Source organism: Macrosteles quadrilineatus, unplaced genomic scaffold (assembly GCF_028750875.1).
Source record: "Macrosteles quadrilineatus isolate MER2022 unplaced genomic scaffold, UCM_ALF_1.0 Scaffold_2__2_contigs__length_208266976, whole genome shotgun sequence".
Lineage (NCBI taxonomy): Eukaryota > Metazoa > Arthropoda > Insecta > Hemiptera > Cicadellidae > Macrosteles > Macrosteles quadrilineatus.
Window position 1 is genome coordinate 49,309,632 of NW_026542595.1, and position 14,830 is coordinate 49,324,461.

The 14,830-nt window shown below is 33.3% G+C and overlaps 1 protein-coding gene across 1 annotated transcript; it reads left to right on the forward strand.

The window, feature by feature from the left end:
- Positions 1-13,378: 13,378 nt before the first annotated feature.
- LOC128984177 (uncharacterized) lies at positions 13,379-14,173 on the forward strand. Its single transcript, XM_054403471.1, has one exon. The coding sequence runs from the start codon at positions 13,379-13,381 to the stop codon at positions 14,171-14,173; it is 795 nt and encodes a 264-aa protein (XP_054259446.1).
- The last annotated feature ends 657 nt before the right edge of the window (positions 14,174-14,830 follow it).

The following is a 14,830-nucleotide window of genomic DNA, read 5'->3' on the forward strand; positions in this document are numbered from 1 at the left end:
TTTGGTAAGTGATACAATCATTCTAATGATTACTATTGTGTTGCTGTACAATACTATTGATAAGTCGAATTATTAACAAGAATGCAATAGTAAGCTAAAACCGATAATATCAATCGATGAATAATGTCGATACAATTTCCACAGTTTTTTTTTTGTTTTTTTTTAAGATGCTCTATGTTCTAATAAACCTTTAGAAAGCACAGTGATTGTTAGGAGACAAGACGCCCCAGCAAATATTTGGAAGAAGAGTTGTTCTTCAATTTCAGCAAACAAGGCGTCTTTTTTATGTGAGTGCTTTTAGAACTGAAATGCCTGTGTCTATGTCTCTCAAGGAATTTTCTTTTCCAAAATATTGTTTAAGCATTAATGTGCGAGTATAAATATTTTAATATTCACACATAATAAATGTACTTCAAACTATATTGTCTATTTCATCGAACATGATTGAATTTACGTTATTTGACGTAAGCTAATCAAAGAAACACTCTTACAAAAATATAGCAACCTAACCAGAAGCCACCATTTTAAACTAATCACTGTTTGGTACTTACGTATTAAACGGAGGCCACCTAACCTACAGATTCGATTCGATTAGTAAACCTTCACCATCAGCAAGTTTGGTTGGTTAGGTTAGGTTAAGATAGTTTAATTTGATAAAAAAACATATATTAATGATAACCCAACCTAACATAACCGCTGCAGCGCGCTGTAAAATATGTGGCCTCCGTTTAATACTGAAGTACCCATTGTTTTACTGCGGGAGACATACATTACAGAAATGTTTAAGGTGCGATTAGCTAACCTTTTTTATATCTTGCTTTTTACATGCATATATAACGAATATGGCTAAGTTAAAAACATTGAAGCTTCCACAACAGTTGAAATAATAAAGAATATTTAGCCATAAATCTCAATTACATTTTGAACATTATTTTTAAAACAAATACATGTTTTATGCAACACTGGTATGTTTTTTTTTTCAATGTTCAACCCCAAAAATGCTATTTTTAATGTTAACAGAACATAGTATATTTGATTATTATTGGGTTTCAAAGCGGTTTTTATATGATGGTCTGTAATAGTTGTATATTAATACAGTTTACTTTGAATACAGTAACATTGTGACAGTTGAGATCAAACATCATACAAGTCCACAAAGAGATTGGTAAATCTGCAGAAGGTTGGATTGGATTACCATTGGTGCAGAAGTAACCAATAACATAATCAATGAACATTCGTAACACGACACGGCTTTGTTAGGCTCGAGATGAGTTTGCCATTGATATGTCACCAAGAACTATTTTTCAGCCTTATTTGATATGAGGAAAGTGGTTTGGTCTGCGCTCTGCCCGTCGCTAACGAGAAGGCAGCGTTTTAGTGATTGAGGTGTTTTAGTGAAACCCCGCTTTTTACAGCAGCGTTACTGAACATTACCTTACCGTGACAATATAGTTGTTTCATACGTCCTGAAGAATAAATTTATGAAAAGAATTGGTTGGCCACTCTGACATTGGAATACGGATCACTTGGATAAGTTAATTGCATTTGTACATTCCAAAACACTATTAGTAAAATGGTAATATTCCTCATATTATTAAATTAGTTTTCAGACAACCTAAAACAAACTTTGTAAACAAAATCAATAAACTAATATTCCTACTATAATCACAATTTGAAACTCAAGCTTCAATTAAGGGTTTCAATTGAGGTAGGTTTTATGTATTAAAATATTTTTGGAAAGTGAATTATCCCTTTCACTTGACACAGCGAAGCCATTGCAGAAATTTTGAATGATAAAAAAGGTAAATGCTGTTTTTAGAGTAGGCCCAATTCAGTTTTAAAGAATATTTGAAACATAAAGAAAAAACTTGTTTATGGCTTTTTGAGTTAGGTACAACAAAATATCACTTAGGGATAGTCATGAAATGTTTAAGTACATAAAGTAAAATTGATAATGAAGTTTTCTGTCCAGGAGCTTGGTGTTCAAAACAAAAAAGTGTTTATATATAGTTTCTTACAAGTTTTGAATGTACAGAAAACGATTGGTTTCGTGTACAAAAGTTGCTGATTTGTACTCTCTGGCACTCTCAAATTCCGCGGGATACTTATAATGTTTCTAGAGATCTTGGAAAATATGGTGGAAAGATTGAGATACTATTTGTTAAAAAAAATTAACTACAATAGATGTTTAACCATTCTGGATTTACAAAACTGAGATACACCAGTGATACCATTGTTGGTCGAAACCATATTTACATATTATTTGTACAAAACCAAGGGATGATGCTTAAAATTGTAGAACCAATTTACCAGAAAGAGAGAGCTGCAAGGATCCGATACTAAAACAAATCAAGATAACCAATAAGGATAAGAAGATTACAGGGATTGCTGATGTTTTTTTACCAGCTGAATAGTTTCTTGATTGGTTTTTCTCTCTCGGTCCAACACAATATTGCCTAATCTGATTAAGTAAATTGAATGCAGATTCTCGAAGCCTAAATCACATGGATTTTGTTGTAATCTACAAAAACAACATGGCGTTTTTATGTGGCCTGTGTATTAAATGATAAAAATAGTGACATTTTTCATACAAGATATTATTTTAGAAACAAAAATATTGAGTAAAGAAGATAAATAACTGAGTTTAATTGTATTTTATATATCAGTAGCCCAACGACCCTTAGGGCCGTATTACACTAGGTCACCAGGCGATGTCACCGGTGGCGTCACCGGTGACGTCACCGGTTACTGTACGGGCAGCCAGCCTGAACACCAGAGAAGTCACCAGGAGTGAGACCAACCCCCAAAGTTCCTCCACTCCAGCCAGTGTCTACATTCAGCGCTGTCAACTCGTTGTTACTCTTCAGTTTAAGTTATTAAGTTATAGTTAAGTTATATAGTTATATAAGTTACTACTCTTCAGTAAAAAAAGTCTAGTGATCAAAAGTTATTGATTAAGCGGGGACGAGATGCAGGGAAGGGAACAAGGGAAGATGACTCGGTAAAAAAGCGGTGAAAAAGAAACTGAATGTAGTAGCAATTCTTCATAGTTTACCGACAATACGTCCACTCACTACACTGGCAACAATCTGAACTTGCAGAACACAAATATACAGTGGTGACGCAACCGCGGTGACTGTGTGTAATATGTCTCATTTGATTCAATGCCCAGCGACAAATCTTGGTCACCAGTGGTTACTCGTCTGGTCACGGGGCAGAGTCACCGGTCCGTCACCAAAGGCTGGTGACGCAACCGGTGACCCTAGTGTAATAGGCGCCATAAGAACCAATGCCCACCAACCAGTCATGTCACCGATGACGCCACCGGTGACGTCGCCTGGTGACCTAGTGTAATAGGGCACTTAATGCGTATTTATGCATCCCAATATGAATCTTCGAGAGTTGGTAGTACTTCAGGTCTAAAGCATTGATGTCGTGTGTTCGGATCCCGCTTGCTCTACTTATTTTATATCCGTTCAGTTCATCCTTTTACTGTGTTGGCACACACCGGCCTCAGCAGCCTATTCGGCAGGGTAAATGCAAGGTGAAAGAGGCTAACAACCCTTAAAAAATATACCCCAGCTGCAGCAAATCCTCCAGACTATTCTCCTGCTGAAGACTAACTGAATTTCCAGTTGTATAATTAGATTTTAACTATAAGATTGAGTCCATATTTAATCATCATTAAGTCTAACGAGTACTTGGGTTTGGTGCTGAAGGAAAGATAAGTGCTCTACGTTTGAAAATATGTTTCAAAGCTTGTGATTGTATTTTCTTGAAGTGTCTTTTAAAAATTAAAATTATGAAGAAGGTTACATCTTCAAGTGCGGAATGTTATTTTTCTAATATCAATATATCATTATTATTATCACAATATATCAAACTAGACATTATTAACAAACAAACCAAAATGAACATAAAAGCAACTTTAAAACACTACAAAGAAGATAGAGACAAAATTTTTAATATAGTACACACACAAACCACTAATTCTACATTTAACAAAATTATAAGTATTAGAAAAACCAACGACAACTAAACACTCAATCACTAACAAAATTAACAGCTGTATTCATTCATAACATAATATTTTTGTTTGAAATAAGGTTAACACTTAAAGATGTCATTATAGATTACATAACATGTCGTGTAGTTATATTATATTCCAGCATCTATAGGGGGTTGAATATGCACTGAAAGTGTAACCCTTTTTGAGTTTTGATTGTTGTTGGGGGCATCGTGGAGATGACAAAAACCGATGTTGTCGCCCTCTCAGCAGGTGCACTTGGGAATGAGGGGGGGAAGGAGCTCTAAACAATGCTAAACAACGTAAAAGGAGTATTAGCATTGTTTAAATGGAGAAAAGTGGTCATGCATTTGGAAAAGAAGTCATTTTTCTGATATCATTTATCCATTCTTAACAAATAAGGTATCATTGAAAACTGCATAAAATTTACTAATTTTTTTGTCTCTCGCAATGTTTTCGTTAAGTTAACGGTTTTCGTGAAATTTGGCATCAAATATTTTTAAAAAGTGCTGCCATTTTTAAACGGTTAATTAGTTTTTAGTATAATTTTAAACAAATATAGTAAGTCTTAATAAGTTAAACAGTTTTGCAAAATCTCAACGCTGAATCCCAAACCATTTAGGCGTTATTAATGTTTTTGTAAAAAACACATAAATACAGACAGTCGGTAAACTAGGCACCGCAGACCCATGTTCCTATGGTGAAATGCGTTTGTCTTGACCTAAGAAATAACGCTATATACATGTGTCCAGAGAGTTACGGGACACCACGTATATAATTACCTATGGACATAAGTAATAGTTACACAATTACATAGTAGTAGCTAATTAATAAAAACAGAAGAATATGAATGTTCTAGTAAAAGTATACTAAAGGAACTGTCTATGTAGTTCAGATACTCTACATATCTGTTTTTTCAATTCCTTGATCTCATGAAATCTCACGAAATCTTTTCGAATTCTAGTTGTGGATCCATCATCTTATTTTTATTCTTCAGTATCTTTGGCTGCCCTGGAATCCCTTTCTGGCAAAGAGGGAAGACTGTCCATCCTATGTGCTCTGAGGATTGAGGATTTTTTTTGAGGGAGGTGACAAATTGTCATCCTTATGCTAAGAGGATTCACTCACTACGATTGTGTACAGGACTAGCAATCTCTGCGTTATTTTTTTCTTCGTAGATATCTTCTAACTCTTGACTCATCAGTACCCACTGCTGTGCCTTTTCTAGTAGGTACTATTGTACATTTATCATAAATTATTGTATTCTCTAACATAAGTAATATAAACTTTTTACATATTTGTATTTCCCTAACCGTAACTGTATGCGATGATAACTCAAGTTCAAACTGATTATCTACTCGGAGATATTTAGTCTCGTTAGTCATCCAGCTTCGTTAACTTTTTTATATTTTTACATGAACTAAAATGGTACTTCTGACTGTTGCTAACAGCAATAGATTCCCCGAATAAAGTTGTTGCCAAACTAAAGCCACAACAGTCATCCTATAAATTTACTCCCAAACGATTGGAAATGGCATTATTGCCTTTATTGCTGTGTCAGCATTTGACGTTTTTAGTTCTCGTGTGGTTTTTTATACATGCAAAAAATGATTTGTACCGTATTAAATTAAATTAGGAGTTAAATTAATATAGTCCTTTAAGCATCTAATTAGCCTGTGCATAATTATACATCTCCTATTATAAAACGTAATATAACTCAGTTTTCTATTGTCATAAAAACGAGCTTAACAGTAGACCTTCTTAAATATTTTTTTTCTATTTTTTTATATTATTGGTTATACTAGGCTTATATTTATTATTCATACTATCGCTTTGAATAATATTCAATCCGAAAATTTTATTCTTCACAATATTAGTCACTTAATTGTGTGGTAGTTTTAGCTTCATTTAAATAAATTTGAACTTTTCCGCGTATTTTTTTAATTTTAACACGTGTCAAGTTGATGTTTTATCTAAGCTTAGCTTTCCAATGACGTACAGTAGATGTTAAATCGTAATTTACAAGTAAAAGTTCCCATTAAAATTATTAGTTACATTTTATAAAAGTTTTTATTTTATGTAGGGCATTTATCAAACATTGAATGTATTCAAAACATGAAGGTTATATTATTGATGTTTCCCAAGTATTGATCATGGCCATCTATAAAAAACGAGCCATACGATAATCTACAATCAATAATAACCGTTTATGCAAATACAATCAGATACCTGTATTAGCCTGGACTTTGGAGTTTTGTTATTTACAGATTGTTACCACAGTAAATGTCTGTCAGCGACATTATTCATACTTTAATGCGAATACTTATATACTCTAGTCACTCGATATCTGCTCTCGATATTTAAACATTTCAGTCATGTATGTGATGTCAAGCAATAAATTAAAACCCTTCTCGCGAAACGTTCTGTTACTATTTACCCCTTACAACTAAAATAAAATACACAAAGACTAATAAAGATAATATCTTTACCACGTCACGTTACTGCTAACACAAAACCACTAATTGATCAGGTGATTAAGCCCAATTAGCTCTAACGCTGGGCTTGCGTCCAATACGATGAGCTACTTGAACCAAAGTACTCCAACAAGTAGGTCTACTTTGTGTTGTTCAGAGATCATAACGTACTTGGCAAGACAACTCTGGTTCAGTATCTCATTAAAATATTATACTAAATGAGTGCGATTCTGTCATTTAATTAATATTTAAAGAGAGAAAGACAATCTTACAAAAATACCATATAAACCAAAGCAATTCAATCCATAAAATAAAAGTGAATAGGAAATACAAATACTACATTATGTGGATAATTTAAAAGTATTAACAATTTTCATTACTGCCTGTCCCCCATAACACAGTATTCTCGTAACAATAAAATCTTGAATGTTTATACCGGTACCAAATTAATAAAACAGTTTATTCAGTCATACTATAGCAATACTAAAAATGTTTCGATGTCTCTTCATATCTTACGCATTTTAAACGTGTCATGATTTTATAGTCTTTTAATGGGCGTCGTTTCAATATCAATACATGTAGGCTAATCTATTTATCTAAATATTATATGGATTTTTGTAAAATATTAAATTCATTGTTAAAATACAAACAAAACAGATGAGTTATTCACACACACGATATTTATTATCTCTCATATCACCTTGCTTGACGTTGTAATCTCCTTCAACTTGGGAATGTTCTTGTGATCTGAATATAAATGTGTTATTAATGTCTGACACGTTTTGAACATCAACAGAACGTCATTCCAGGCTAAATTAAGACTTGAACTGATATTGTAAAATAGAAGTACCTAACAGGGATTTGACATAACACTTGGGTTAAAAATTAACACAAACTGCATATGCTTGTAGCCCTAAACTAAGTTAATACATTTTATTATTTGCTGTTATCTTTTAATATATATATATTATCAAATAAAAATTTTTAAATTCTGAATTTTATTATTAATAGAAAAAAATCTTAAGAACTATACAATTATTTAATCATATTCAGATCTAAAATCGGTTTTATGAAAACACATAACTGTAGGCTTATTTTTAATTGGATATTTTGAATATGGTTTTAAAATATTTCGTCGAAAGGAAAGTTTTAAAGCTTGCGAGTTTAAATCCAACTGATATGAATAACCTATTTAAAAAAATATTGTTATAACTTCTCTAAAATCAGTTTACCAACTTCAATGGTAAATTTTAGTTATTAGGTTGAAAATTAAATTACTAATGTTACTAAAAGTTGTATTTATATCTAAACTATATCCATTTTATCACATTACATCATATTAATTCTTAAACGAATAGGTTTTCAAACATTTTTTTCCTGCGTTTAACACATCTATTTACATCGATTAGAATTATTACTATTAGGTAACCTAGGAGCAAACATAGTAAAGGAGAAATAATAAGGTTTACTCCATTCCATATCGTTAAAGTTTTATTGTTTGGTTGTTATAATACTGTATGGATACGTTGAGGTAGGTTTACTTCGTTTTTTTACATTTGTTTTATACTTTCCTGAACAAACCGTATTTAATTTTGCAATCGCCCACTGGTTTTAATATGAATATGATATAAATAGCCACCCAACTCAGTCTAAACACGTATTTTACGCTTCAATTAAAGTCTGGGAGTAAATCAACTGTATTCATTGTTATTGCACCAGTCTAATTTGTTGTTTATTGTACTCTTGAGTTTAAAGCTGGACGAAAATGGATTTCAGTTCAAGTTTATTTCTACGAACACTTGGTCTAAAACAAATGAATAATTCAAGCAGAGGATTGTATGCGCTGTTTGATCGCATTCTTTCTAAACTCTTTCACTTTATAAAAGTGTTAAGAATACTTGACAACGAATGTGTAAAATACTTTTTGTAGTTAAGTGGATGGATTGAATAAATTTTTTCCCCAAAACATAAAAAAACTCATAAACGTTAAGAAGCATGGTTGTACTTTTTTATTTTATAACACAGTAGTATGCAAATCTTATTGTTTTTTTCCTTTTATAGCTTAAAACAGAAACACATTTTAATCTAATTTGAAAAGTATGGTATGGTAAAATTAAAAACGAATTTACACAGGATAGTTAATCCTATTTTACCTGCTTTGGCACTTTATTATGCGGATTTAGAGAATTCCTATATAGGGAAGTAGGTATTATCGTAGGTGGCAGGGAAAGACCTAAACCCGAAACCGACTTAATTTTTCTTCAGAGACAAAAAGCACAACCTTTTCAAATCTTTATACATGTAAACATATGTCTGTGTATACGATGACGCAAGCAGTTTTGGTCAGATTTTGGTCGGAAATTTGGTATTACGGTGTAAAGCTGGAAAAACATTATTGAGTTCGCGAACCGACTGGGTGGGGTAATAGGAAAGGAGTGTTATAGGGGTTTGAAATTTTACAACGATTGTGAAATAGTTATTTGTGTAAATAGTGAGCAAAGTGGCACTTTGCTGCACACGAGAGCAACGTTTACGCACGAGCCGCAGGCGAGTGTTACACATTATATTTTTCCTACAGTCAGTATAAAGCATATAAATAATTAGTCTTTCAAACACTATACAACACGGTTTTAGGTTCAGCTGGCAACACAAATGGTGCCCTAGAGAAAGTAGTACCCGCGGTCCGTATCACTCCGCTAATTTTTCCTTGGCAAGCAATGTACTCCGCGACTTGAGAAAATAGTTCCGTATATTTTTGTAATTTGCAGTGATTTTCGCACGAAAAAAATGCCTTAAAGGTATTTTCTTGTTTATTAAGATCGTAAGAATATTTTAAAAACGTTTAAAATAAAAGTCCAGAAATTTCAGATATACCGAAACTATAAACACGAAATGACAGGTTAAATCGTAGTTATAATAGTCAATTAGCTGCTCATAGTATTACTATCTTTAAGTGTTGCCAACCTATTTCCAAGCGTACACAGATTACGTGCATAATAGAACCACACTGTTTTGTGTTGTTTCGTTGGAATCCTGATGTGCGTCAAAGTATAAACCGTACGACAAAGTATAAACCGTACGACAAAGTATAAATATGCAGCAATTAGCAGCTTTCTGTACTATAAACAGTAAAAGGAAGCCAACTTTGTCGGGTGACTGTAGGAAAAAAAAATGTTTTACCCTTAAAAATGCTCAAGTTGTATTATTTCCATCGTTTAGGGCTTTTAGGCACATTCTTTTTCCATATTGAAGCATTGTTGTAGAAATTTAGATATGAAAAAAAAATTATTAATTTTATATAATTTATCAATTCCCATGTTATTCTTATGATATTTTAGGGACCTTTTCCGTTAATTCACTACCACTACTTTTTTATTGTGATTCCGTATATTCACTACCAGAACTTCATTTTCGATGTAGTTATGGTAGTTTATATAATAATTCATTGCCAGAACCTGTAATTAAGTGAAAAATTTGTAAGGGCGTGGTTCGAAATAAATTCTTAGGACCGTAACGCTTACGCCACATTTACTTAGCCAAGTGCTTTCCAGTATTGATCGTTAGGTTAGGTTAGGTTACCATAGTGAACGTAAAAATGATGGGAAATATTACTTGTTTACAGAAATATTTGAGTAAATATCAAAACAGACAAATAATAAACAATTCGCCTGGTCTGCAGGTTTGCTGCAGCGATGTATTTTAACTTAGCTGAGGATATTCAAAGCAGCAATCCTTAGAGACAGGTCCTGAGCTGTTCAAACACGTTGCAATATTCAGATGTTGTAAGGTCAGAACCACCTTATCGTACAATCAGGTCATCATTAATACAAACAGTCTCATTAGCATCAAGGCCTGTCCAGTGCTGTGACTTTTATTTCATACAAAACAAAGGTGGTTCCATAAAATATCACTTGTTTCACATAATAGGGTTTTATTGTCTTATTTAGGTATAAGAGTTGGTCGGTAGGAGATGGATAAAAAATGGTTTCGTTAGGGCACATGCCCAACTTGTAAACAATGAGCTAATCAGGATAATGGCTGCAAGTCAAATACGATAAAAAATTGCAATGCAATCAGATGCAACTTCTATCAAATGTTTATCACGGCAATTCAGACGAATCTACCTTGCCTTGTAACTTATTACTGCAGTAGTAGGGTCTGTTTCCAGAGTAAAATAACCAAGCCTTAAATTAAGCAGCACAAGCAATTGTGCAGTGCACAAACTAGAAGAAATAATTATTATGCATGTGTTACTGTGCACTACAATTGTTTATATATGTTTATAAGATATATTTATATATCATTTTATCAAGAGAAAATAAATCAGTAAATAGTTCCTTTAATTCAGTATTAGTTTTGTGTGATTACTAACTATGTAATACTCTTAATTGGGTTTTTGATCGTAAACGGTAAATGAGTGCATAGATAAAATAGGTTTGGCTTGCAAATCAAATACAGTAAGTAAGTCCATACAATCTTAATAAAAGTGTTTAATAATCAATGGTTTGAGGGGAAAAAACGAAGTTGTGGTATAAACAATCGAATAACATTTTTTAACTTAATTGTATTACACCTTGGAAAAGTCTTATGAAAAATGTGTGATTTTCACACATATGAAACTGTTTAAATGAGATACAGTCCTCAATCCAGTCGGGACATGGTTGGATCGTAATGATGCGATGGACGTAAGTTTAAGGCAAATTCTCTCTTGGTATCCCTATTGTTATTTCTGAATACGCACTTAACAATTCACCATGCAAAGGAACACTTTCAAAGTGTTTAATGAGTATTACTTCAATCGATCAATTGATGCATTTAGTAATTGATTGAGTAATTACTTATATATTGAAAAAAATAGAGATTTACTTATGTTCGCTTACAATATAATCGTAAAAATGCTTCAATTTTATAAATAAAAGAAAAAGATTAAGTTCATTTGTCGTCCATGAGTATTCCTTTACTTTTTAGCATATATCAAGCCTGAGATCTGTCGTTCGTATCAAGACAGTGAGATGTCGTTGTATGCAGCGAAAGTCTCTCTGCAGCTGACTGCTGCAGTGTCACATTTGTCACGTGACTTATGCAGCGCTCTGCTGTGTCAAGGATGAATATAATAGAATGGTTAAATGTCAATTGTAAATTATGCAGTATGACCATCAAGTGATAAACTATAACTTTTGGCGATGTCAAAGATTGCGCTAAAAGGGTGAAAGTACAAATGTAAAGGGATGTAATTTATTAGTACAGAAATACAGTAGTACCTACGCCAGCTAAAAAGAAAATAAAACATACAAAGTAGCATTGCAGTAACAACAGTTATTAACATTATTTTTCAAATGATCACGGTGATAATTTTAGTTTGCATATACTAGCCTATTTTAATTTGGTTAGTAATAAAGCTCTTTAAATCAATTATTATTACCAATTTATACGATTGTACTGATGTAACTTTTAGCATTCATGTTTGGTAATAAATAACTAAGCATCCACCCGTATACTTATTACTTAAGAGAAAAATAAATTAAATCTCGTCTTAAGGATTGAATTCCAACTAGAATTTTGCTTACAATAAAATCAGCAGTGCTATTTACAACATTTGTTATTTTCAAATGCTTTAAGATTGTTTCATATAACATATACCCTATGAGGATTTTAATTTACAGAAGATACTTTAGGAGTTGAGAGATAAAAAGTTGGAGAACAATAGCTAAAGTCAAACTAAAGTCAGTCTTTTAATTTTTTCTAGTTTATTTTTATTATTTCTATTATATCAAATACATATCTTACGTAAGTACAAACTCATCGTCCCTACAACTGGATATACCGCGGATAAAATATAGGCCCAGAATATAGCTCTCACAAGAAAATGTTAAACTCTAGCAAGTAGCAGAATCATAAAACTTTCTCTCTTCTTTCTAATGAGTGATCAAATAATACAACTATGTATTCTCCCGTCTATTTGACAACGAAAAAAACTTGTGAATTTGCTATAACAGTTAGTATGACCTACCCATAAATTCTCACTGAACATGTAGCTTTTGTTTGTTGTGTTCTAAACTTCTAAATGTTATTTCATAATATATTTGTGAAAGTAAGCAGACAAGTGTCACAGATTAACGAGTGAGGCTTTGTCGAGTAATGGACCGTTCCTCTTCCAATCATCCATCATCACAATTGTTTTCTTCAGAACACCTAGACGTTTGATATTGTAGCCACATTCACCAAAATTATACTTATAAGGGCGAGTGTTCTCTAGTTTAAATATAACCAATTAGCAATGTTTATTTTTAACATTTTTAACTTGCATGGTGGAAGTGTAGTTGTTGACAATCTTTCACATATTAAGATAAACATTCTGTGAACTTTGCGACGCAAAATTCTAGGGGGGGAATAAACTAGTATTCACCAAGTCAGGCTAGGCCTACCCCTAGAACCGGCCACACTCAAATTTCTTCCCCGGAGTGCTCAGAAGGAGCCGAGAAAAATCCAGGGGTCGATACGAAGTTGTCACGACTTTGACTGATCAATTTATTTAAATTTCAGTAATGATCGAGACTTCGAAGCAGGCGGACGTTCGGTGGGCCGGTCCCTTATCTTTAGAGATAACATAGTGCAGTGGTTTTATTCAAGTTTTAAATTGAATTTAGTATCTTCTATAAAAGTTATTTTGTTAAGGAAATTAATAAAAATGAGTAAGTGTAACGTTTGTTTAAAATCAGTGTCCGGTAGAAAAGCCAAGATCCAATGCCAAGACTGCAAACAGATGTTTCATGGTAGTTGTGTTAATTTAGCGGATAGTGATGTTGAGTTTTATTTACAAGAAGGTGAAGTCTGGAGATGTTCACCATGTTCTCAAAATCGTCGAAAGAGTATGCGAATGGAATCAGAACTAGCTAAAAGTGACCCTAGTATAAAGGATGTTCTAGAACTCCTGCGTGAAATGCGCGAAGAAAACAATCAGCGAATAACAGAGTTGGAGAGGGACATAGGTAAATCAGTTGAATCAGGACATGAGAAAATAGAGGAGCTAACAAAAGTGGTAAAGGAACAATCGGAAGCTTTAAAAAACTTTGATAATATGTATAGTGTAGTGTGTCAAGAAAACTTAAAGTTAAAAGAAAAAGTGAATACCCTAGAACAACGACTTGAAGATATGGAACAATATAGTCGGTTAAACTGTGTCGAAATAAATAACATACCGGAAACTAAAGACGAAGATGTGCTGGAAATAGTTAAGAAAGTAGGATCTAGTCTTGACTTCATGATTACAGACGAAATGGTAGATGCATGCCATAGAGTTGGACAAAAATCAAACAAGCGCACCAGAGGAATAATAGTGAAATTTACTAGAAGAATGACTAAGGACGAAATTCTGAAGAGACGTAGGAAGAAACAAGACCTGAGCACAAGGGACGTTGGATATAATGACACACCGAAGGAAACTGTTTATCTCAACGAAAACCTAACATCGTACAGGCGGAAAGTGTTAAATGCAGCAAAAGATCTAAAGAAGGAAATGGGCTTCAAATATCTTTGGGTTCGCAACGGAAAAATCCTACTTCGTAAGAAAGACAATGAAAATGTTATCGTTCTCACGACACTGGTACAAGTGACGGAATTGGAGGACAATAAGACAACCACAACCGAAGATGACATCCAGGAGACTGCATAGAGCCTCTAGACTACTAGAGCTTCAAATACCTCATTGTGGTATTTTTATGTTTATTTCAATATTTAAAATTAATTACTTTGTTTTGCAGTGTAATGTTAGTGAGTGTTATTTTTTTTTTATTTGAACATTTATGCCAGTCATAAACATAAAGAAAGAGTGTCTTAATTTTGATAACAAAATATTTGCAGACTATTCAGGTAATTTGATTATTGTACAACAAAACATTCGAAGTATGAGAAGCAACTTTGATATATTTGCTTTGAGTTTAGAAAGCCTAGACACATTCCCCGATATAATTATCTTATCTGAGATATGGATATTGGATAATGAACAAAATCAATACAGTCTACCAAATTATAATCTTTTTACAAAATGTAATAATAGTTATCGGTCGGGAGGAGTTGCGGTATTAGGCCCGGCGCATATTGAGACGCAGTCGGAGCAGCGCAGCGTAGTGCAGCGCAGGGCAGTGTTTTGTAAAACATTTATTTGCTAGGACACGCGCATATTATGGCGCAGCGCAGGGCAGGGCAGTGCAGTCCCGCACGTGGACTGCGCGCACTTGTGGTCGAGTCACAAGTGTCTGTGCCGCATTGCTCACCTGCGCCGGGTTGACTAGTGTTTTGTGACGGATCTAGAGGATAATTAATAGAAATT

Bases quoted from the DNA above. Each gene is read 5' to 3' on its own strand.
- LOC128984177 (XM_054403471.1), top strand. From the start codon at position 13,379: ATGGAATCAGAACTAGCTAAAAGTGACCCTAGTATAAAGGATGTTCTA.